The sequence below is a fragment of the Meriones unguiculatus genome, chromosome 2 (assembly GCF_030254825.1).
Source record: "Meriones unguiculatus strain TT.TT164.6M chromosome 2, Bangor_MerUng_6.1, whole genome shotgun sequence".
Taxonomy (NCBI): Eukaryota; Metazoa; Chordata; class Mammalia; order Rodentia; family Muridae; genus Meriones; species Meriones unguiculatus.
Window position 1 is genome coordinate 133,129,231 of NC_083350.1, and position 23,471 is coordinate 133,152,701.

The 23,471-nt window shown below is 35.1% G+C and overlaps 1 protein-coding gene across 5 annotated transcripts in view; it reads right to left on the reverse strand.

The window, feature by feature from the left end:
- The window catches only part of Naaladl2 (N-acetylated alpha-linked acidic dipeptidase like 2), a 1,327,651-nt gene that overhangs the window by 177,074 nt on the left and 1,127,106 nt on the right, over positions 1 to 23,471 (reverse strand). For all 5 annotated transcript variants that reach the window (XM_060378133.1, XM_060378134.1, XM_060378132.1 and 2 more), the window contains one exon: positions 6,833 to 6,928. In XM_060378133.1, coding sequence (XP_060234116.1) covers positions 6,833 to 6,928 — 96 coding nt within the window. The remainder of the gene's footprint in view (positions 1 to 6,832; positions 6,929 to 23,471) is intronic.

Genomic DNA, 23,471 nt, shown 5'->3' on the forward strand with positions numbered 1-23,471 from the left:
GGGGCTAGCAGCTCATGGATATTAAAAAAGAATCTACTACCACCACTTTGCTAGACAAGGATAATTCCATGCACCTACTATACTTCAACAAAGAAGTCTGTCTTTACATCAAATGTAGATCATCAGAGAAAATCACAACTGAACACAAGGCAGAAATGAATGAACTGGGGGAGCCAGGCCTCGGCGGATACATCTACATCACAGCTTCCACTTCTACAGCTCAGAGAACATCATCTAAGAGGGGATGGAAAGAACCAGAACACCAGGAAGTCTGCAGGGAATGTCTCTCCTAGACATAGTTGTACTTGAACCGTGTAATGGCAATAACCATATAAAAAAATTGTAGCATCCCACTCCTAGACAAAGAACTACCTGGCAACTAATGAGTCTAGGGGAAGAGTTAGTCTCTTACAGGGATGCCCCCTTTTACTGGCTGTACTATATAGAGTGGTCATCACTGAAACCATATAAAAACAAACAAACAAAACAACTATTCAGGATACTGTATTTATGTATTTGTACACACACACACACAAGCCTATGTGTGTACACATAACAATGTTAATCAAAGATAATGAGGCTATGAATTGAGATCACTGTTGCAAGGGTATGGGATAAGTTGCAGGAGGACAGAAAGGGCAAAGTGATATAACTATACTTCAACTAAAACACTACATTTTAAACAATATTTTTCTTAAGTATTCTGGGGAAACAATGAAAGACCAATTATTTAATATTCCCAAGTAAGGTCCCAAGCAGAGATTTTTCTGACTGTTTTGTAGCACCATACAAGGAATTTTGCTAATTATTGTTCATTAGTATCACTCTGCTGAACACAGAACTGGTAGAACACCCTCTTCTCTGTTTCTGTCTCCAGTCCTGCAACTTAATGGTAATGTTTTAAAGTAGTTTCTCAAATTTGGCATTTCTTTTAAAACAAAGGAATATCATTGCTTTTCACACATTGTCACCAACATCTAATTTTTGTTTTTCAATGCAGTTTATTCAGGAACCTTGAACAATCATCTGACCCTGGGGAATGCCAGCCCACAGCTTAAATAGCCTCTGCATCTCCACAAAGAGAGCAACAGAACAAGAAAATTTGAACATAGGGAACTTCCCAGAGACTCATACTCCAACCAAGGACTATCCATGGAGATAACCCACAACCCCTGCACAGATGTAGCCCAGGGCAGTTCAGTGTCCAAGTGGGTTACATAGTAATGTGAAGAGGGACTGCCAACATCTAATTTTAAATCACCTTCAAGGAATCTTAAGGATACTAAAGGTCAAATGCCTTAAATTCTTTGAATGCCCCTTACTCTCCATAAGTCCTGGTCTGTCTGCTTCCCGCAATGCTTTGACTGTGCAATGCAGAAACCTCTTCAAGCTGGGTCTTTCCTCCTCTGCTTTTGTTTCTACCAAATCTTCCTGCATTACTGTCTCTTCTTTGACAGGTAACATTAAAATGACTTACACATTTATCCCCTTGGACCAACCTGTATGCATTCATAGGTTCTGTGTTTAAGTGGTTTTACCCCGTGCTTAGCTTATTGTCAGAAAACAGAAATGCCTAGATAGTTAATAACAATCTGAGAGATAATTGTTAAAGACTTAGAAACTCAACAAGAAAACTCCTGAGTGGAGGAGAAATGAGCTTAATTCAAAACATAAATACATGATGATTTTTAAACCGTACTTACTAAAGGATTAAGCAGCTAGGATTTATACTAGCATTTATCCATGCTTTAGTCTTTGGAGGAATTTGTTTGACTTTTATGATAATTAAGAAACTAAAATGTTATTTGTAAGACAACCGCAGTGCTGAGGGTAAGAGGAGCCTCTCCACCATCAAGCAGCACCTGTCACCCTTCAGCAGCTTCACACAGCAGCACCTGACAGCTGAGGCCATGATGGATTACACATCTTGGCATCAATACTAAGTCTCATTCATTATTTTCTTAGGTCCTGTGCTTTATATCAAAAATAAAAATGCCAAGAAAGATTCAAACATAGAGAAAAATAAACAGCATAGAAGACCAGCTTTCAAGGACTCAATTCACATAACATGTATGGGGATAGCTTGTTGATTTTGAAATATTCGTTAAATGCAGAAAAGCAACAAACATAAATAGTATGTAGAAAATTTGAGTATGCAGAAAATTTATGTTGATATAGGAGATCTAAAAAAAGATACATTTGTTTTCTTTAGAAAAGCTCTAAAATGAAAATAGTTACTTGCTATTGAGGATAATCGATTGTGTCACAGATATTAACCATCATTATCTCTTGTGTCAGTCCTATGTGAAAGTTACTTAGGACATGAACCCTGAAAACTGCAGTTACATACAGAATCTCAAGAATACTCCAGTATTGGCAAATAATGCATATTGACTCTTCATGTTAAATAATATTTTAAACAAACACTAATCATCTATTTTAATTTGTGTAGCATCTCTTCTATCTCAGTAGAATTCTTCATGTAGAAAAATAATATGTATATATTTCTGTTTCTTAATTCAGATTAGTGTCATTTTTACAATGACACACTGCTATGTGGAATGGTAGTTGGTGACACATTTGTGGTCAAACCTCTTGCCAGTACAATATTTTGACAGCCTCGATTCTTCACACTTTAAAATTTATATTCAGTTTCTACACATTGAACCTGTCACCAGCATTTGTTTAATTATCTTTATTTTTTTCATGTTCATAAGCCATAAATTATAGCAAGATACAGAGAAAGACACTAGAGAAATGTTGGTTTTGTTTTTGTGTTTGTTTGTTTTGCCCTAACATACAATTATAATTCAGAAAACACAGGTAAATAATTTTCCTTAAAGACAACAGGTCCCTAAGTTTTATTGTTACAAATTTCAAATTTGTTATTAAAACACTTCATCATTCTTTTTTATCTCAGATTCAGAGGGAGAATCAATATCATGACTTTATTATTTTTTGTGTTGATAATAAAATAAAGTTCAAATGTAAAATATTAAGATTTTTCTAGGTATACTAGAACAAAATTCACAATCTACATTTCTAAGCTATCTCTTACAGTTAAGTCATTTACATGTACAAAGTGGCTTTTTGTTGATTATAATGATAAAAAACTGGATGTTAAAATCAAGTCACATAATATTAAATAGTTTCTTTGTAGCTCCCCATTCCCGCTATTAATTATGTAAGACTTAAATCCAGAAGTACAAATTCTTCCCTTGGTCTATGTTTGCAATGTGAATGCAGGAACTCTGAGGGTTTTGGAAGGAGAATTAACATTGGGTGAGGAAATAAAGTTGTGAAAACATTCAGAGAACTCTAAGCTTTGTACTTATGTTGTTTATGACTACTCAAAGGTAAGGAATTGTGTCCAATACTCTGTTATGAAAAACGTAGCTAGTGTATCATATTTAATAAAAATGTATTCAGTATCAAATATAATTGAAAACACATGTAGGACACAAAAGAAGGAAAGGTGCAATTTTCTAACAATTTCTCACCTCAATAGCACATGGAGTACTGAACATCTGTAAATATTCAGCCTGTCTATGGTCCCTTTTTTGCTCACCTATTTCTTCCCAAAGCGCTCCCCAAAGTTCTAGTTCTTGTGTGTTAGCAAAACTCTCAGCTACTGAGAATCAGTGTTCTCTCATCCTCTAAAATAAGGGCTGGCATTTTCTGTGTCTGGAAATTTTTTCCACTATACTACTGACTCATTATTTGTCTGATGTCAATACAGTCTCAAGTTTCTCTTTCATGAAAAATTCTTGATTTCTCTAATCAATATATAGAAAAATTAAAAATATATATTATTCCATCATTTTATGATCCTATCATTTTTTGCTTAAAATAACAAATGTAGGGCTAGAGAGATGGCTCAGCCAATAATGGCTAGGCTCACAACTAAAAAAAAAAATAAGAAATGTACACTAAGTACACAGATTTTTTAAGTGAATATCATGCATATATATATACATACGTATATATATATATATACAGATGCAAATGTGTCTAAAAATCCATTCAAAGTCCAATATCTTCATTTGTATGCTCATATTTATATGCATCTGTGATTGTGTGTGTGTGTGTGTGTGTGTGTGTAAGATATATATAATCTCTAAGTATCAGAAATGGAGCTAATATTTTAAATTCTAAGGAAGTACTTGGTGGCAACATTTCTTTAGTTATATATAAATAAATAATAATATATAATAAGTAGAGGAAAGTACTAAAAATGAATTCAGGCAACTGGAGTTGATTGTAAAGGAAAACATGATCAATATTATGAGGTTAGAAGAATTTTAAGCAGATTGTAATTCAAACTACACTTATTTTAAAGGTTCAAAAACTAAATTTATGTAGTTTTTAGCTATCATAGACAGATATATACTCCCACGCTTTGAAAGCTGAGATTATTTGATGACCACATGTTGAGGCTAGCTCACTTTACCACTCTTCCTCCTTTTAAGGAGAAGAAAAGTCTGTCACACTTTGCTATGATTTAAGGATGATAAAGTAATTTTAGTAAGCATATATAAATATAGATTACTTTAATGGTACTGAAATATCAATATACTCTGCAAACTCTATCCTCAAGAGGCAGGTTTGACAGGCTAAATAAATAATTTGGAAATGTAAAAATTCATAGGGTGCCATTTGATAACAGGAACAATAAATTTATTTTCTCCACACTGGAAAAAAATTAGTTTTCTTCAAATAATAAAATTATGACTAAAATACACAGTAGAAATGTGCCTTATTATAAATGGAGTCCTTTACCTAATAAAGCAAGCCCTTCTGTTACTGGAACTAAACTATATAATAAACAGAAACAGTAAAGTGGCTAAATGTGGTAAATGAGGTCAGTGAGTAAATGTGTCTATTGCCAAGCCTGACTGACATCCTGAGTTTCATACCCTGGACCTACATGGTTGATGGCAAGCACTGAAATTATGAAATTTGCAGGTACAAGGATGGATCTGGAAAAGGTCATCCTGAGGGAGGCATCCTAGACCCAGAAAGACAAGCATGGTATATACTCACTTATAAGCAGATTTTAGCCATATAATACAGGATAACCATACTTCAATCCACAGACATAAGGAAGCTCAGCAACCAGCAGCACCCTAGGAAGGATGCTTAATTCTCATCCAAAAAGGCAAATAGACATCCGAAGCATTTAAAGAGAGGGAACAGGATGGGAACCTACATAGATGTCCTATGAAAGACTCCACCCAGCAGGAGATCGAACACATGCTGGGACTCACAGACAAACTTTGGGTAGATGCAGTCTTATGGAAGAGTAAGGGGATAGAAGGACCCGGAAGGAACAGGAGCTCCACAAGGAGATGAACAGAGCCAACAAATATGGGCGTACGGGGTGGTCAGGAGAGTGATTTGCAAACCAAGGACCATGAATGGAGAGGACCAAGACACCCTGCTCAGAAACAGTAGGTGGGCAACTCAGTCTCCACCTGTGCTCCTAGTAAGGGGAGCAGGGGCTGTCTCCGACATGGACTCTGGACTCTGTTGCTTGCTCTTTGATCACAGTCTTGGCAGGCAGCCTTTCTAGGCCCCAGAAGAAGAGGATGCAGGCAGTCCTGATGAGACGTGATAAGCTGGGGTCAGTTGGTAGGGGAGGATGGCTCTCCCTTTCTGAAGAATATGGGAAAGAGTGGATGGGACCACGAAGGGACAAGGAGGGGGCTACAATAGGGATGTAAAGTGAATAAATTTCAGAAAATAAAGATAAAAAATAAAAGGAGGCAAGTAACAAATAACTTCTGAAAGTTCCCTTCCACAGAGGACCTCTGAAAGACTATACCCACTAGGGTATCGAAGGGGATACTGAGACTCATAGCCAAACCTTGGGAAGAGTGCGGGAATCCTTATGGAAGGAGAGGGAGATAGAAAGACCTGGAGGGGTCAGGAACTCCATAAGCGGAACAACAGAGCCAAAATATCTGGGCCCAGGGGAGTGTGCCGAGACGCAATACTCTAACCAAGGACCATACATGGAGAGGACCTAGATCCCCCTGTTCAAAGGAAGCCCATTGGCTGCTCAGTTTCCAAGTGGGTGCCCTAGTAAGAGGTACAGGGGCTGTTTCTGACATGAACTCAGTGGTTGACTCTTTGATTACTCCCCTTGGAGGGTGCCAGGCTACTGAGGAAGATGATGCAGCCAGCCTTGATGAGACCTGATAAACTAGGGTCAGATAGAAGGGGAAGAGGTCCTCCCCTATCAGGGGACTAGGGAAAGGCCATAGGGAGAGAAGAGGGAGAATGGGTGGAGTTGGGAGGAGAAGAGGGAGGGGGCTGCAACAGGGATACAAAGTGAATAAACTGTTATAAATTAATAAAATATTAAAATTTAAAAAGAACGTTACCATTTACCCTTCATGGCCACATGCTGCTGTATGTGCATTCCCATGGGTCACATACACATATGCACAAAAATTAAATAATTAAAAGTGCAATAAATGGACATATTAAAATAAACCTTTGGCTGGATAAGTTAGAAGATTTAGTTTTTAAACAATCATCTTTGAAGTATCTGTCTATTTAAAATGAAAGACAAACTTAATTTCAGATTAGGACAAAAATTCATTGCTTTCTTGAGGATTGATTTGTCATAAATCTTGAGTCACAAGCTGCATCTTGAATGATTTTATTATCTCTTTACCAAACACTTTTGCTTTCACCTATACTCTTTAGAAAAGCACTCTCTTGGCTGATTATTCTTTTTCGTTCTACCTACCTCAGACATATGAACAAGCAACAACAAAAAGAACACTTTCTCATTCTACCTGTAACGTCAAAGAGGCATTCCCACCTTAGTAAAGGCTTCATGGAGGTTGAAAGATGGATCCATTTCTTCAATTTTTCTTGCATGTTTAGGAAAAATTGCCTCAGAGAGGAAACTTGGACCCTGAGAAAGACAAATAAGAAAGCCTTTATTCATTCTGTTTTTCATGTGCTTATTGGATTTTCTTTTTGAAAAACAATAAATTGCTTTAAGGTTATTGTGGATTCTGAGCTTCAATTGACTGATGCAATTTTCCATTCCAAAGTATAAATTAAAACTGAGTATCTATGAATTAAAACTCTATTACTTTTTGCATTTTATATACTAATAAAATAGTGATTTCTCACCAAAACAGATTAACTTTTTACATTTCTCTCAGATTTATCCTATTTATAGTTTATATTTACAAACATAAAGGATATGCTTTGATTACAAAACCCCTATTAAAATTTCTTTCCTATTTTTATATGTTGTGCTTTTATGGTTGGAAGACTACAATTTTTTTATAAACATGATTATCTAAAAATGCATAGGGAAAGTGGTCATGACATGGTATTTTAAATATACTGATGGCATCATCAAAACAACAAGCTACAGGTAAAAATCACACATGGCTTTAAGGGCTTCCTAAAATGTGATAAAGCATAGTATCAAAAACTTAGTATTCTGAATCGATCCAATGGTTTAATCAAAGGCTTGCTTTGTGACTGACTATGTGGTCGATTTTTTGAGAAGGTTCCATGAGGTGCCTAGAAGAAGGTATGTTCTTTTGGGTGCCCTTGTATATGGAGCATTGAGATGTTGTCTTGGTGTATTTTTCCTTTAATAAGAATGAAACATACTTCCCCACAGCTTTTGATTAATTTTGGTTGAAAGTCTATTTTATTAAATATTAGGATGGCTACTCCAGTTTGTGTCTTGGGTCCATTTGATTGGAAAACCTTTCTCCAATTCTTCTCTCTGAGATAAAGCCTATCTTATAAAGTGTTTATGGTATGCAACAGGATGTTGAGGTATCCATTCTTTTAGTGTGTGTCTTTCTATTGGAGGGTTTGAGTTCACTGATGTTGAGAGATGTCAATGACCAATGGTTGTTTGTTCTTTTTTTTTAATGTTGTGTGTCATAGTTTTCATGTGCTTGTATTCTTTTGACTTTGTTGCAGTGGAGTTATTTATATCCTTTTGTTTTTTGGGGAGGTGCAGTTAAACTTCAGTTGGAAATTACATTCCAGTGTCTTCTGAAGGGCTGGGTTTGTGCTGAGATGTTATTTAAATTTGATTTTGTCATGGAGTATCTTGTTTTCTCCATCTATGGTAATTGAAATTTTTTGCTTAGTAGCATCAACAGACATCTGTGGCCTCTTAGTGTCTGCATAACATTTGTCCTGGCCCTTCTGGCTTACATAGTCTCTGTTGGGAAGTCAGGTATGATTCTGATCAATCTATTTTTATATGTTACTTGACATTTTCCCCTTGCAGCTTTTAATATATTTTCTTTGTTATGTACATTTAGGGTTTTGATTATTATGTGGCAGGGAGAATTTCTTTTCTAGCCTAATCTATTTGGTGTTCTATAACCCTCTTGTAAGTTTAAAGGCATCTCTCTCTCTCTCTTTTTGTTTTTATAGGTTGAGGAAATTTTCTTATCTGAGTTTACTGAAAATATTTTCTGGTCTTTATTGCTGGGACTTTTCACATTTTATTCCTATTATTCATAGATTAGGTCTTTTTGTCATGTCTTTAATTTCTTGGATGTTTTGTGTCATGAAATTTTTCAGTTTAATATTTTTCTTGACAGATGTATTGATATCTTCAGTTGTATATTTTGAGCCTCTGTTTCCTCTTCCATCTCTTGTATTCTGTTGGTGAGGCTTACCTCTGTAGCTCCTGTTCTCTTCCCTAAGTTTTCTATCACCAGGATTTTTTCCGTTTGTGTTTTCTTTACTGAATTTATTTTCATTTTCAGGTCTTGAACTGTTTTATTCATTTACTTCACATGATGATTCCTTTGTTGTATTCATTGTAATTTGACAATGTATTTTTTCCTTTTTTCCTTTTCTCTTTACTTATCCATCTTACTGGTGCCCTTTATCCCCACCTCCCAAATTGTTACCTTCTGTGCTTTCATGTCTTTCTCTCCAAAATGAAAGCCTGAAGCAATTTCTCTATCTCACCCATTATTTCTCTGTACTCATTGTTCTTTCTTTCCTTTACATTGCTTCCTTTTCCATTATAATCCCTGTCCACTTACCCCCCCACATACACAAACACGTCCTCGTATGTTATTTGACAACATAATTTTCTTCTTTATTTTGCTCTTAATATTTTATCTCTATAAATTATCTTATTTTGTATAAACTCAAATTCATAAACATTTAATAATTTCATTGTGTGTAATGGGGGATGCTCACACATAGCACAGAGACATGTGAAGGTCAGGTGACAACTAGAGAGAATTGGTTCTATTTTCCTACTGGGTGGATATCAGAGATTAAACCGAGATCTTCAGGCTTAGTAGGAGCTTTCTCAGTTAGACCATCTTATAAGCCTCTTCATTTATACAATTGGCTTTTGCTGTTCTTTTTCTATTTATTGATATCTATCTATCTATCTATCTATCTATCTATCTATCTACCTACCTATCTATCTCTCCATCCATCTATCCATTTACCTAAGACAGAATCTTCTATGGAATTCTTACTGTCCTGGAACTCAGTGTATACACAAGGCTGGCCTTAAACTCAGAGATTCACCTGCCTCTGCCAATGCTTCTAGAAGCCCAGGAATGAAGGTGTGCTTATATAAATTTACAATATTATTTAACATATATTGTTTTTAAGGTAGTATTCTCTAAGTGTAGCACAAAATCTTTACTACTACAGTCTTATAACTAACGGAATTTAACACATAAAAGACCATTTTTTCCTAAATATTAAGGGAGCACAATGTTTTCCTATGCACATGAATATAACAATTACACTGAAAATAGCAATCATTTAAATAAACAAGAATTTTCATAAGCTAACATAAAATAAGAAAATATTAAGAAAGAAACACTTTGTGAAAATTTCCACTATGTTCACAAACACTATAGGTGATGCTTGTTTAATAACATTTCATTGCTGTAGGTAAGTTAGCAGTCATTTAGAATATATTGCTTTTTGGAATAATCTTTGATGAATTAATTCTTCAGAAGGTTAAAGCATGAATGGAATCTGTAGATCCTATCAGAAAAAATTAAATATGAATAATGATCATAAGTATCTTTCCAGGATCTAGAGAAAACTTCAGTTTCCCTATTTACTCTCTATTTAACATTTAACAGTATTATTTCAACTCTGATTGAATCTATGATTTGACAAGCCTAATTCTTTATGTGCATATTATTCTATGCCTCTGGTTGGTTTTCTATGTGTTATTTTTGATAGCCTGACCCCAGTGTTTGTTTTTCACAAACTTCCAGAGTGGATTTACTGACGTGTCAGTTCAGATTGATAGCGTCTAAGCTTTCCATTACGTTTAGCTCTGTCATTTGTTTGCAGTTCTTCTTTTTTCTGCTTGGCCACAAAACCCTTCTGAAATACCACATTGAATATGTTTATGTGTGTCTCAGGGTGCATAAATTTTACTTTGAATAACAACATTTGAATATTGCAAAAGCATTCACATTCATTTTACCTTATCTTTATTCTAATTTATCTCATCATCTGTCTAATATAACTATACCGGCCTGTGTCTATTTGGAAATTTAGACATTTCTCTACAAATTACTACCCACTGCCATAGTTCAATTACCTTAACTTTCACTGCCATGAAAGCCCAGTTACAATGTCCCCACATCCTAGAACTGCTGCTCCAGGCTTCTAGTCTCATTCTCATCGTTGCCAAATTTAATCCAAACATGTGTTTATGAGGTAAGATCTGTTTCTTCCCATTCTTTGCAGATGAGCCAGTGAGTTTCTGTGACCAGCCTGACATCATACTGTTCATACATAGTTGGTTGTATACAAATGGTGCGCCAGGCTCCACCGTCAACACCTTTATTCTAAAACCATGTTGCTTCCCCAGTGCAAAGTTTCTCATAAACCAAGGTGTTGTGCGCTGAACAAGGTCAACTACTCTAGACTTTGTTCCAATGTCTCCTCGGTCTTAGGCTACTCTCCATAAGTAAGGTAAGCACTACAAACAACTGCAAAGCCACAATCAAACATTTCCTCCTTAGAAGAGAGAAAATTGAAATCAGATTTTCTGCATGGCAATATTCTTTCTGCAATCAAGAAGATACACATCAATACTTAAATTTAATAGGAAATTAAAACACTTGTAGCTTTAGAATGGCTTTGACATTCATCATGTTATAGACAGAGGGAAGAGGTAATAACAGCCATAGTTTTTGAAACATAATAGTCTCATAACTTCTCATTATGAAAGAAAAACAGAGATTACGTAGAGTTTAAATAAAAGAGTAACCATCCAAGGGTCAAATGTGAAATAATACTGACACATTATTTCCAGAATACACTCATTTATAAAAAAAAATTAATTATAACTTCATGTTCTAAGAAACTCTACACATAATAAGGGCATACTGAAAATATAAAGGCTTTATTGCCACTCCTATTGATTTAGTATTCTAATTTTAGTCCTACGAAAGACATTAAAATTTTTAATTCAACTTAAATACATGTAATAAAGAATAAGCTATTCAAATGACTATATGTTCTCACAGACTCACAAAGCATTCCTAGAGATCGGCTGTGTGTCCCATGGGTCTATGTATACTTAATAAACACTGTGGGATATTTGAGATGTTTGTGAGATCAGGAAATACATATAATACAATAAATTAATGTGATAGGATATTAATATATACACATTAATATACACATATTGACATACTGTATATTATATGATACAGTAATATAATATATATATTTCCCTGATCTAAAATACAGGCTATATATGTATATGTTTGTATGCAATATAAATGTGTGTATATATACAATAATAGATGGCTAGATTGAAATGAAATGCTGTCTAGTGAACTGACAGTCACAAATAGTGACTCTGAAGCTGCTGTGTACTGATATCTACTGTGTCTGTGCTGCCAGACTGTGATGACTTGAGTGTTTATGCACGGCTAGGACTTCCCAGGGATATTTTACTGGAATTCAAATTAAACAATAATCCTGGGAAGTTTACAGTAAATGAATAGTAGTGAAAGAAACCTAAAGATTTTTTTTTTTAATTCCTGAGAGTATGTAATTATATTCCAAAGAGGATTCCTGAGAGTATGTAATTATATTCCAAAGAGGCATAAGCCCCAGAGCTCTGGAATCTGACATAACAGTACAATACTAGTAACACAGAGCGTTAGCAACCTTGTATTCAAAAGAATAATCCCAGGCCTTTTATCTGCAGGACCTCCAACTACATCCCCAGCCTTCTCTTGACTTTCTATTTTGATACAGAATCTGGATAAACTACCTAAGCTGACCCCAAACTCCTTCTATAGCCCCAGCTGGCCTTGAATTAAAGGTTATCTTTCTCTCAGTCTCCTGGGTAGCTGGATCTACACACCCTCATTTTTATCCTAGGCCTTATATTTATCTTCACCCTTAGACACATCAAGCATCGTATTAAGTATTTTATGTCGATCACACTTTCTCAGACAGGATCTCAGCCTGTAGCCTTGAAGAGCCTGAAACCTTCATCCTCTTTTTCTGATCCTTCTAGCCCTCAGATTATAAGCATCTGCCACTGTACCCAGTGTCAATAACAAAATGAGAGGCAAAAACAAAACAAAAGTAATTCAGATTGTGTTTTCATTAATCAAAGTATAATGTAATGAAAGAACTCTTCTTTTACTTAAAGAGTTCCACCTGCATTTTGTGTTACAGTATTTTGGCTTTGCAAATGTGGATAAAAGATTACAGTTTTGTTTTGTTGTGTTGTTGTTATTTGTTTTGTCAGGATGCTCTTACTCAATAAGTTTAAAAATGCTGTGTCAGGTCTAGCACTTTATATTTAATTCATTACATTGTCCCAAAAAATAAAGTCTAAAAAATGCTGATTAAGTTCTCCAAGATCATTATGTGAGGTCCAGAAATGACAATGATTTTGATGAGTTTATTAAAATTTTCCTAATTTTCTGAGAAAGCATCAGATTGATTTCCTAAGTGGTTTTACTAGTTTACATTCCCACCAGCAATGGTGAAGTTTTCCCCTTTCTCCATATACTTTCCAGCATATGTTGTCACTTAAGTTTTTTTATTTTAGCCATTTTGATGGACATTAGACATATAATATAGGGTAAACATACTAAAATTGGTATATCTAAAGAAACAGCAAAAAGGAGGACCCTGGGTAAGATGTTCAATCTTCATTCTGAAAGGGAAATGGAATGGATATTGGAAAGAGGAGAAAACAGGGAACAGGACAGAAGCCTACCTCAGAGGGCTTCTGAAAGACTCTACCCAGCAGGATATTGAAGGAGATCCTGAGATTCATAGCCAAACTTTGGGCACAGTGCAGGGAATCTTATGAAAAAAAAATGGGGAAATAGAAAGACCTGGAGGGAAAGAATAGGAGCCCCACAAGGACCAAATATATCTGGGCACAGGGTTTTTTTCTGAAACTGTTTCTCCAACCAAGGATTATGTATGGATATAACCTAGAACCTTTATTCGGACGAAGCTCGTGGTAGCTCAATAACCAATTGGTTTCCTGTAGTAGGAGGAACAGGGATTATTTCTGACAGAAACTCAATGGCAGGCTCTTTGACTCCCCACCCCCCAATGGAGGAGCAGTTCTGCTAGGCCACAGAGGAGGATTTTGCAGCCAGTCCTGAAGATACCTGATAAAACAGGGCCAGATGAAAGGAGAGGAGGTCCTCCCCAGTCTGTGGACTTGGAAAGAGGCAAGGAAAAGCTGAGGGAGGGAGGGTGGGATTGTGAGGGAATGGGGGAGCGGGATGCAGCTGAGATGCAGAGTTGATAAAATGTAAATAATAATAACAAACAATAAAAAAAAAAAGAAAATACAAAAAAAAAAAAAAGAAAGAAAGACCTGGAGGGGACAGAAGCTCCACAAGGAGACCAAAAGTATCAAAAAATATGGGCACAGGGTCTTTTCTGAGACTGATACTCCAACCAAGGACCATTCATGGATATAACCTAGAAACCCTGCTCAGATGTAAACCATGGCAGCTCAGTATCTAAGTGGGTTCCCTAGTGAGGAAAACAGGGCTGTCTCTGACATGAACTCAGTGGCCTGCTCTTTGATCACCACCCTTTGCGGGGGGGTCAACCTTACCAGACCATAGAGGAAGACAATGCAGCCAGTCCTGATGCGACTTGATAGACTAGGGTCAAATAAAAGGGGAGGAGGACCTCTCTTATCCATGGACTAGGGGAGGGGCATAGGAGGAGAAGAGGGAGAGATGGTGAGATTGTGAGGGGAAGAGGGATGAGGCTATACCTGGGACAAAAAGTAAATAAATTGTAATAAATAAATAAGTAAAATTTAACAAAAAATACATTAAAAATTCCATGATTCTTTACACTTATGTTTGATTCATGACCAGCTGAACTGTATACATAGCCTCTTGCAGCCCTGTATCCATATGTAATTTTATTGAAAAAAATATTACAGCCTTCAAAAATTTTTTAGGCAACTTCATGATTTTAAAGCAATAAAATTAAGCAAAAGGCATTACAGAATCTTTTCTGCTGAAGCAATAACTACATGGCAAAAGCTCAATGTAATATAGATGTGCTGATGGTAGGAGACTCAATAGAATTTTCAGTATATATGCTAAGTACTATTTAGAAGGTCAATACACCACAACACTAAAATATAATCTGAGTCCACGAAGACATCTTCTCACTTAAGTCACAGCTCTTAACATTTAAAGAATATCATTTAAGTATAAACACTAGTCATTGTTAGTCCATTCCCTCACTCTCTGTTCCTTCTTTATCAATGCACATCTTACAGGCAAGGCAAATTTTGGGTTGAAGGTTTGGTTGTTGTCCCCATTCTTCCAGTGGAAGTCCTGTCTGGCTATAGGAGTTGGCCACTTAAGTCTCCATATTCTTTGTCACTAGGAGTCTCAGCCTAATGATTGGCTCAACATGACACCCACCCATGAGAAAGAGCCAACTCCTGAATTACTAATAATACTTTGGTATGCTTGCAGACAGGAGCCTTGCTTAACTGTCTTCTGAGAGGCTCCATGCAGCAGCAGATTGGAACAGATCCTGATATCCATAGCCAAGCATCAGGTGAGGGAGCCAGAGGGATAAAAATACCACAAGAAGACCAACAGAGTCAAATAACTTAGGGCCATGGGGGTTCACAGAGACTGAACCACCAACCAAAGAGCATGCATGAACTAGATCTAAGCCCCCTACACATATGTAGCTCATGGGAAGGTTGGTCTTCATGACAGCTCCCTAGAAATTGAGCTGTCTTGACATGGACTCTGTTGCCTGCTTTTGGCTCACTTTTACCTAGCTGCCCTGCTTTGTCTGGCCTCAGTGTGCTTCATCCTGAAGCAACTTGATGTGCTAGGGCACATAAATAAAGTAATGAGAACACTAAATAAACACCAGCCAGACAACTCAGTGGGTATGGGGCTTTGCATCAATCCTAGTGATCTGAATTCAATCTTTAGAACCTATATGGCAAAGTAGGAAAACCAACTACCATAGGTGACATTTATGTACAAATGTCCAAACACACATATACTAAATGAAAAAGTAAATGTAATTTTAAAATAAATATTAAATACATTAAATTTTTATATGTCTTAGCATCACTAGTCCATGAGAACAAAATATTGAGAAAATGTAGTGGCTCTGTATAGCTCTTGATAAGTGCTTTGGTTAAAAAAAAAAAAGTATCTCTTTACTTAACAAGTATTCAACAAAGCATCTATATGTATGTGTTCCCAAATGTATATGATTATGTCAATCTATCTTTTATTTAAAAGAAAGCCCAAATGAATTTCAAAGCAGAATTCTACCAGACCTTCAGAGAAAAGCTGACACCAATACCCTTCAAGCTATTCCAAAAAACTGAAACAGAAGGAACATTACCAAACTCATTCTATGAGGCCACAGTCACATTGATGATATTTAAACCACACAGAGATCCAACAAAGAAAGGGAATTCCAGAACTCTCTTATGAACATTGATGCACAAATACTCAATAAAATACTCACAAACTGAATTAAAGAACACATAAAATATATCATCCACCATGACCAAGTAGCCTTATTCCTTGACATGAAGGGGTGGTTCAATATCCAGAAATCCATCAATGTGATCCACCACATAAACAAACAGAAGGATAAAAAAACTACATGATCACCTCCTTAGATGCTGAAAAAGCATTTGACAAAATCTAACACCCATTCATGGTTAAAGTCTTGGAGAGCTCAGGGATACAAGATACATACCTAAATATAGAGAAGGCAATATAGAGCAAGCCTATAGCCAACATCAAACTAAACAGGAAAAGGCAAAGCTCACCATTGTCTCTGTATCTATTCAACATAGTACTTGAAGTCCTAGCTAGAGCAATAAAACAACTAAAGGAGGTCAAGAGAATACACATTTGAAAAGCAGTCAATGTATCACTACTTGCAGATGATATGATTGTATACATGAGTGACCCCATAAATTCTACTAGAGAACTCCTTCAGCTGATAAATGCCTTCAGCAAAGTGGGTGGATACAAAATTAACTCAAAAAAATCTGTAGCTCTTCTATATATGAAAGACAAAAGGGCTGAGAAAGAAATTAAGGAAACAACATCCTTTACAATAGCCACAAATAACATGAAGTGCTTTGGTGTGACTTTAACCAAGCATGTGAGAAACATGTATGAAAAAAACTTCATGTCTCTGAAGAAAGAAATTGAAGAAGACATCAGAAGTTGGAAAGATCTCCCATGCTCATGGATCAGTAGGATTAACATAGTGAAAATGGCCATCATAACAAAAGTGATCTACAGATTCAATGCAATAGAACTTGAAAGAACAATCTCAATTTCATATGGAAAAACAAAAAAACCAAGAATAGCTAAAACAATCCTGTACAACAACAGATCATCTGGAGGCATCTCCACCCCTGATCTCAAGCTGTACTATAGAGCAACAGTAATAAAAATGGCATGGTACTGTCATAGAAACAGAATGGTGGACCAATGAAATTGAATAGCAGACCCAGAAATAAACCCACACACCTACGGATACTAGATTTTTGACAAAGAAGCCAAAACCATACAATGGAAAAAAATAGTATCTTGAACAAATGATGCTTGTCTAACTGGATGTCTACATGTAAAAAAATTAAAATAGATTCCCATTTATCACCCTGCACCAAACTAAAGTGCAAGTGGATCAAAGACCTCAACACGAAACCAGACATACTAAAACTGTTAGAAGAAAAAGTGGGGAAGAGCCTTAAGATCATTGGCACGGGAGACAACTTCCTGAACAAAGTCCTAGAATAAAACTTCCCCAAATGAAAGAAAGGCATGCTTATAATGCTGATTTTTAAGGCTACTTGTTATCAAATTGATCCAGAAAACTTTTATTAATTTATAATATAAAAACATTTGTACATGTCTCCAAAAGTACAAAAAAAAAATAAAAAGAAGAAAAAAAAGATAGAAAGAAAATAGTTTGGTGCAATGGCTTTTTGCAGAGTATATAAACCACATGTAATGGTAGACTCCATGCCTATCAGTTACTTACCAACACAAAATGAATCCAATGAATTCTTGTAGACTTTTTGTCTCATATGGCTGTTTTTGGGCATTTTGATCTTACTAGTTTTTTGCTTATATATTCTTAATATATTATGGTTTCCAAGTTGTTTGTTTGTTTGTTCTTTTGGGTTCATACATGTGTGCATGTTGGCTGTTGTTTTTGGTTTTAATTCTGCTTTGTATTTGTTTGTTTGTTTGCCTATTTTATTTCTAAAGATGGTGAGAATGAAGACATGGAGTTGAGTAGGTAGAGTTGAAAAGGAACTGGGGGGAGTTAAAAGTTAGAAGAGTAAAAACCATTATCAGAATATATAGGAAGAAAAATTATTTTCAGTTAATAAAACTTTTTAAAACTACAAAATGCATTGTTTATTAACATAGAATATAAAATCTAATACTTTGACAGAAACACTTTGAAAATCAGCAAATGAACATATATATACATATATATAAATCTATCTCCTTCATACATATGAAAAAATACAACTTTTTTGTAATATTTTATTAATTACAGTTTATTCATTTTGTGTCCTACCTGTAGACCCCCTTCCCCATCCCACCCAATCCTACTCTCCCTCCCCCTTCTCCACCCATGCCCCAACTCAAGTCCACTGATAAGGGAGGACCACCTCCCATTCCATCTGATCCCAGGCTATCAGGTCTAATCAGGAGTGGCTGCATTGTCTTCCTCTGTGGCCTGGTAAGGCTGCATCCCCATGAGGGGGAGGTGAACAAAGAGCCCGCTACTGAGTTCATCTCAAAGACAGTTCCTGTTCCCATTACTAAGGAAACCCACTGGGACAGTGAGCTGCCATGGGTTATATCTGTGCAGGGGTTCTAAATTATCTCCGAGAATGGTCCTTGTTTGGTGTATCAGTCTCAGAAAACACTCCTGGGCCCAGATTTTTTGGTTTTATTGCTGTTCTTGTGGAGGTCCTGTCCCCTGTAGATTCTATCTCCCCTTTATTTCATAAGATTCCCTCACTCTCCCCAAAGTTTGGCTATGAGTCTCAGCATCTGTTTTGATACCCTGCAGAGTAGAGTCTTTCATAGGCCCGTTGTGGTAGACCCTTGTTTTCTCCCTCTTCTGATGTCCATCCCCTTTGCCTTTCTGAATGAGGATTGAGCATCTTATCCAGAGTTTTCATTCTTGATTAGCTTCTTTAGGTTTACAGATTTTAGTTTGATTAGCCTATATTATACATCCAATATCCACTTATACACTTTATTTGTAATAGCCAGAAGCTGGAAACAACCCAGATGTCCCTTAGTTGAACAATGGATACAGAAATTATGGTACATCTACACAATAGAATACTACTCATCAATTAAAAACAGGAAATCATGAAATTTGCAGGCAAGTGGTGGGAACTGGAAAAGATCATCCTAAGTGAGGTATCCCAGAAGCAGAAAGACACATAGGGTGTACACTCACTTATCAGTAGATATTAAGCATACAACTTTTAAAACATAATTTTAACTCTTGTCTTGAATTGTCTTATATTTGAAAATTTTCACGTCATCTGGAACTTTAAACTCATGTCACAAGAATTGTATCAAAAGTGTTCACATAAATCCAGTATAAAAGTAGAACTTATGTATTGTGTTCTGTCCAGATGTTGCTGACTTAGAGTATATAATACATCTCTCTTGTCACATACCCTTAAATAAATGGTAGTAAAATAAATGACACTGTCATATGACCTCAGATATTCCATGGTTAAATGTCTTCTCTTTTTGTTTTCTATCTACCTTTTCTCTTTGAAGAGAATAATGCTGTCCTAATTGACAGAGAAAGCAAAAGAAGACTACAAAATTATAAAATCACATATCTTCAGGAGGAGCCTTATCAATGTAGATGAGGGAAGACAGCAGATAGCTTATATCTGCAGTTTATTATCAACTCCAGGGACATCATTATTCATAACTGACTCAAGAACTTTGGTGAGGGGTGTAGATTCACAAATGACAGCAATATAGAATTAAGAATTACCGGTGTCACTGAAATGTTAAACAGACCAAATAAGTTGTGAGAGGGGAAGGAAAGCAGTTTTCTCAGATCTCATAGGGAAAAGATGTTTTCTAGATAATGAGAATACCAAACTTTGACATGTCTTTTGTACAATCTGCTCTCTGGAAAGGTTTCAAGTTAATTTAACAACTTTTTCAGAGGTCAGAGCCTGTTAGCCTCCTGAAAAGCTTTCTGCCCAACAGTCACTGTACTTTTCTCAAGGTTTTACTTAATCAACTGTAGAAAAAAATGAGGGATTTGAAGGTCTTAAAGTTAAGGGCAAAAGAATCTCAACATGAGCCTCAGAAGAAACAAGTGCATTATTCAAACCTCGCATGGGTATTTCTTCCCTTTCAAAATCCTTTATCAAGAAATAGGAAAGAATTACCTTGAAAGAATTGACCTCCTGTTCCATAATCTGGATGAAAGTATCCAGGGAAATTAAGCTTGGAGAAGTAGCATTTCTGAATTTTTCCATTTAGCATATAATTCTGAAATCATCTACGTTTTATTTTAAATCAAATACTAAGCCCAATGTAGGCCTTAGTTGTGGCATAATCATAGAGAAAAATGTGAAAATTACTCATTCACACACCTATATCTGTTTTGTTGTATAGCCTGTCTATTGGCATTTCATTTAGTACATAAACAAATTCAGACTGATTCTATAAGAATTCCCCTGAAATTAATTATTTCTGTTTAATCTGCCACTTACTAAAGTCTAAATGAAATTCTTTTTTTTTTTTTTTTTTTCATGTAAGCGAAAGACTGCTGGTAGATTAAATTTCAAGGACTATGAATGATTTTGAAATCATTACATTTGGGACATTGGTTTCCTTTAGCTAAATTTATTTATTTCTACCATTCTTTCCATTTATTTACTTAAGAAGCAATAAATACACCAGATTAATTCTGAAATTGCTTAAAACAAAAAAAAATCACATTTAATTGAATAACCAGGTATTAAAGAGACACTATTTTAGTCCAGGTAGAAAGAATATGTATGACTACATTTGCCTTTGAAGATCATATTTAGCTTTATTTCCAAGATTTATACAGTCTCCTGTATAGAACAGAATATTTTCTTAATGAATTAAAATGCAAAGAATTTATATTCTGTACTATATGCATTTAGATGATTTCAAATATTACCGATTCCTTAATCTTCATTTAAGAATAATCAGTTCTCAATTTTCTTCAAAATTCATGAACATGAAATCAAAACGACATCAATGCTCTACTCTTCAAACAATGGGTCACTTTTGATTAAAGTTCCATTGAACATGGAATTTTCAGACCGAAAACAAATTGCCTCCTTTTTCTTTTAAATTTGGATCCAATTTCCTTCTGCTCTCAGCTTTCTCAAAGGCAATTAATTGATTTATGAATCAATGGAAAGGAGATTTAAAGTTTAAAAAGAAGAAAAAAGATGAGGAAACTTTTTTTTTTAAATTTGTGACCAACATTTTTACAGATCACTTAATTCTTTTTCAGTGTGTGTATTTTAATTTAGTAAATTTTGCATTCATCAGTTATTTTTAGGGGTATTCAAGTGTAATTTCATCTGAGATTACTTATCAATTGATTCTGGAAAGAGTCTTGATTGAAGTTCTTTAAACCATTATACAATTGTTGATTAGTCCTATTGTTGTTTAATAGAATGGCCAAACCTGAAATACTATCATTCCCACCAACTTCTCGACATAATCAGCATTGTGCAGTGGACTTAATAAGAATTTTGGTCTGAGTTTGATTTCTGACTCTATTTTTTATCATGGAAGAGTCACCAGACCAGTTAATTCACAGTTTCTCATGTGGATATTGTAGTTGTGATCCAGTGTGCCATAATCATGGTATGTGTTATATTTACATATCAATAGCATGTTACTATTAAGTAAAACTATAATGACATCATGCAGCATTATTAAGTTTTTGAATGAGAAAATACAATATGTAAAACTTTTGGAATGTTGACTGTTGAACAAATGCTTACCCTCATCACTGTGATATTTCTGAATATGTCACCCAAATTCAGAGAATGACTTTAACCGTAAGTGTATACTTAAACTTTTTATATGAATAGATTAAATTTTTCTCAGAATTGCACATGATCAAAAATACTACATGAGAATAGTGGCTTTTCATTACTGGAAATATGGAGGAAATTTATATTTAAGACATAAATTGTTGAAATAGTAAATAATAGTAATTCACCAATAGAGCAGTAATCAATAATGTCTAAGGTTCTGTGACTGACATACTATATCCTTCTGTATTATTTCAATGTAAGTGTGATCTGGCTGGATTCACAGTTTAGGTAGGTACCTTCTCCCTTCCTCACTACTTCCTAAAAATATTTACAAGCTCTACACTCCTGATCACAAAGGATAAACTTCCTTGAGGGAGGACTCCTGGACTTTTTCAGGGATGTATGAGTAGTTGTACTCCCTGTGAGAAGCTCCAAATAAGCTGTATGAAAATGTTTCTTGAGCTACAGTTCAGTACCAAACGTATCTACTTTTTGAACTTAATCTTGGAAGATACAGAGTCAAAGGAAAGGAGTATGTTGTCAGAAAAAAAAAAAAGAGGCATACATGTAAGCAGATGAATGGCTTGCTTTGAAGCTGGATCCTCTTTCTTTGATGTTAATTGACTAAAATGTTTAAGTCAGGCAATGACAAGGAAGTGAAGGAATAGAGGTCACATAGATTCTAAATGAAATATCATGGGATTTGGACCTTACTTCAACATAATAGAGAGTACTATTAAAATTTAAGACAAGGAGCCAAGAAGACAGATTAGATTATTTCAATGGCACCTCAACTCTAGCATTCAATGACTGTAGGTACCATGCATGATCACAGCACTGTACTGAAATATGATCATAAACTCACCCAAAATTTACAAAAAAAAATCTTAGATGTGTATATTATTCACTGGTCTGGTCTACAAGCTGATTATAAAATAGATGTTTTTTTTAAATATTTCTTATGAGTATATGTTGGAAAAGATATTTGTACAATAAAGCTGTTTTAACCATGAACAAACCATACATGATTTAAGAATTGTCAAATTATCATCACAGCTAAGCCATGCAAACCATCACTAGCAGAATGTGCAAATAAAATCTGTTTACAACCAAAGTCATTAGACATGAATTTTTCAGAAAACCAAGCTTATTTTCCTATTTCAGCCAGACTCCAGTAACAAAATTTTGTTTACACAGTTGAATTTGGTAATTTCCAAAATATACAACCAGGCTGAACAATGATTACTTCAGCCTTTATCCATATAATTATCTCTCTTCTGTAATGTTTGTAATGTTTGTAATAATAATGTTTGTAATAATTATCTCTCTTCTGTAAAGTTTTCAGACTGTGTATTTTTCACAAAACAAATCTCATTTCTTAATTTACCAAGGAAAGCTGGTAACAATACTCATTATATATGGTATAGCTTTATAGTTTTCATGTTTAAATTAAATGAAATATTTTATGTTGAAGCCATTAATATAATAAATGGATCAATGTTGGTAAAATCATAGCAAATATGACCTTATTAACAAATTTTAACATGTACAATATATGTTAATAATTATATTAAATATTTATATTCTTTTTTCAGCTACCTTTCTTAAGAATATTTCAGGGATGAAAGCAAAAAAAAAAAAAAAATACGGAAGGCTTTCTTTCTACAAGCCAGAGTGCTGAAAAACAAAAGAACTAATTTGCCCACAATAGGATCCTAGTTATTAGAATAGCTAGTGAAAGATTTTTAAACTTTCATTAGGAGACAAGTGCTGGCTCTAGTTACAGTACAATCTATGCATATCTTTGATAGTCTTCCACTCAAAATTGCAGCTATTCACAACACAA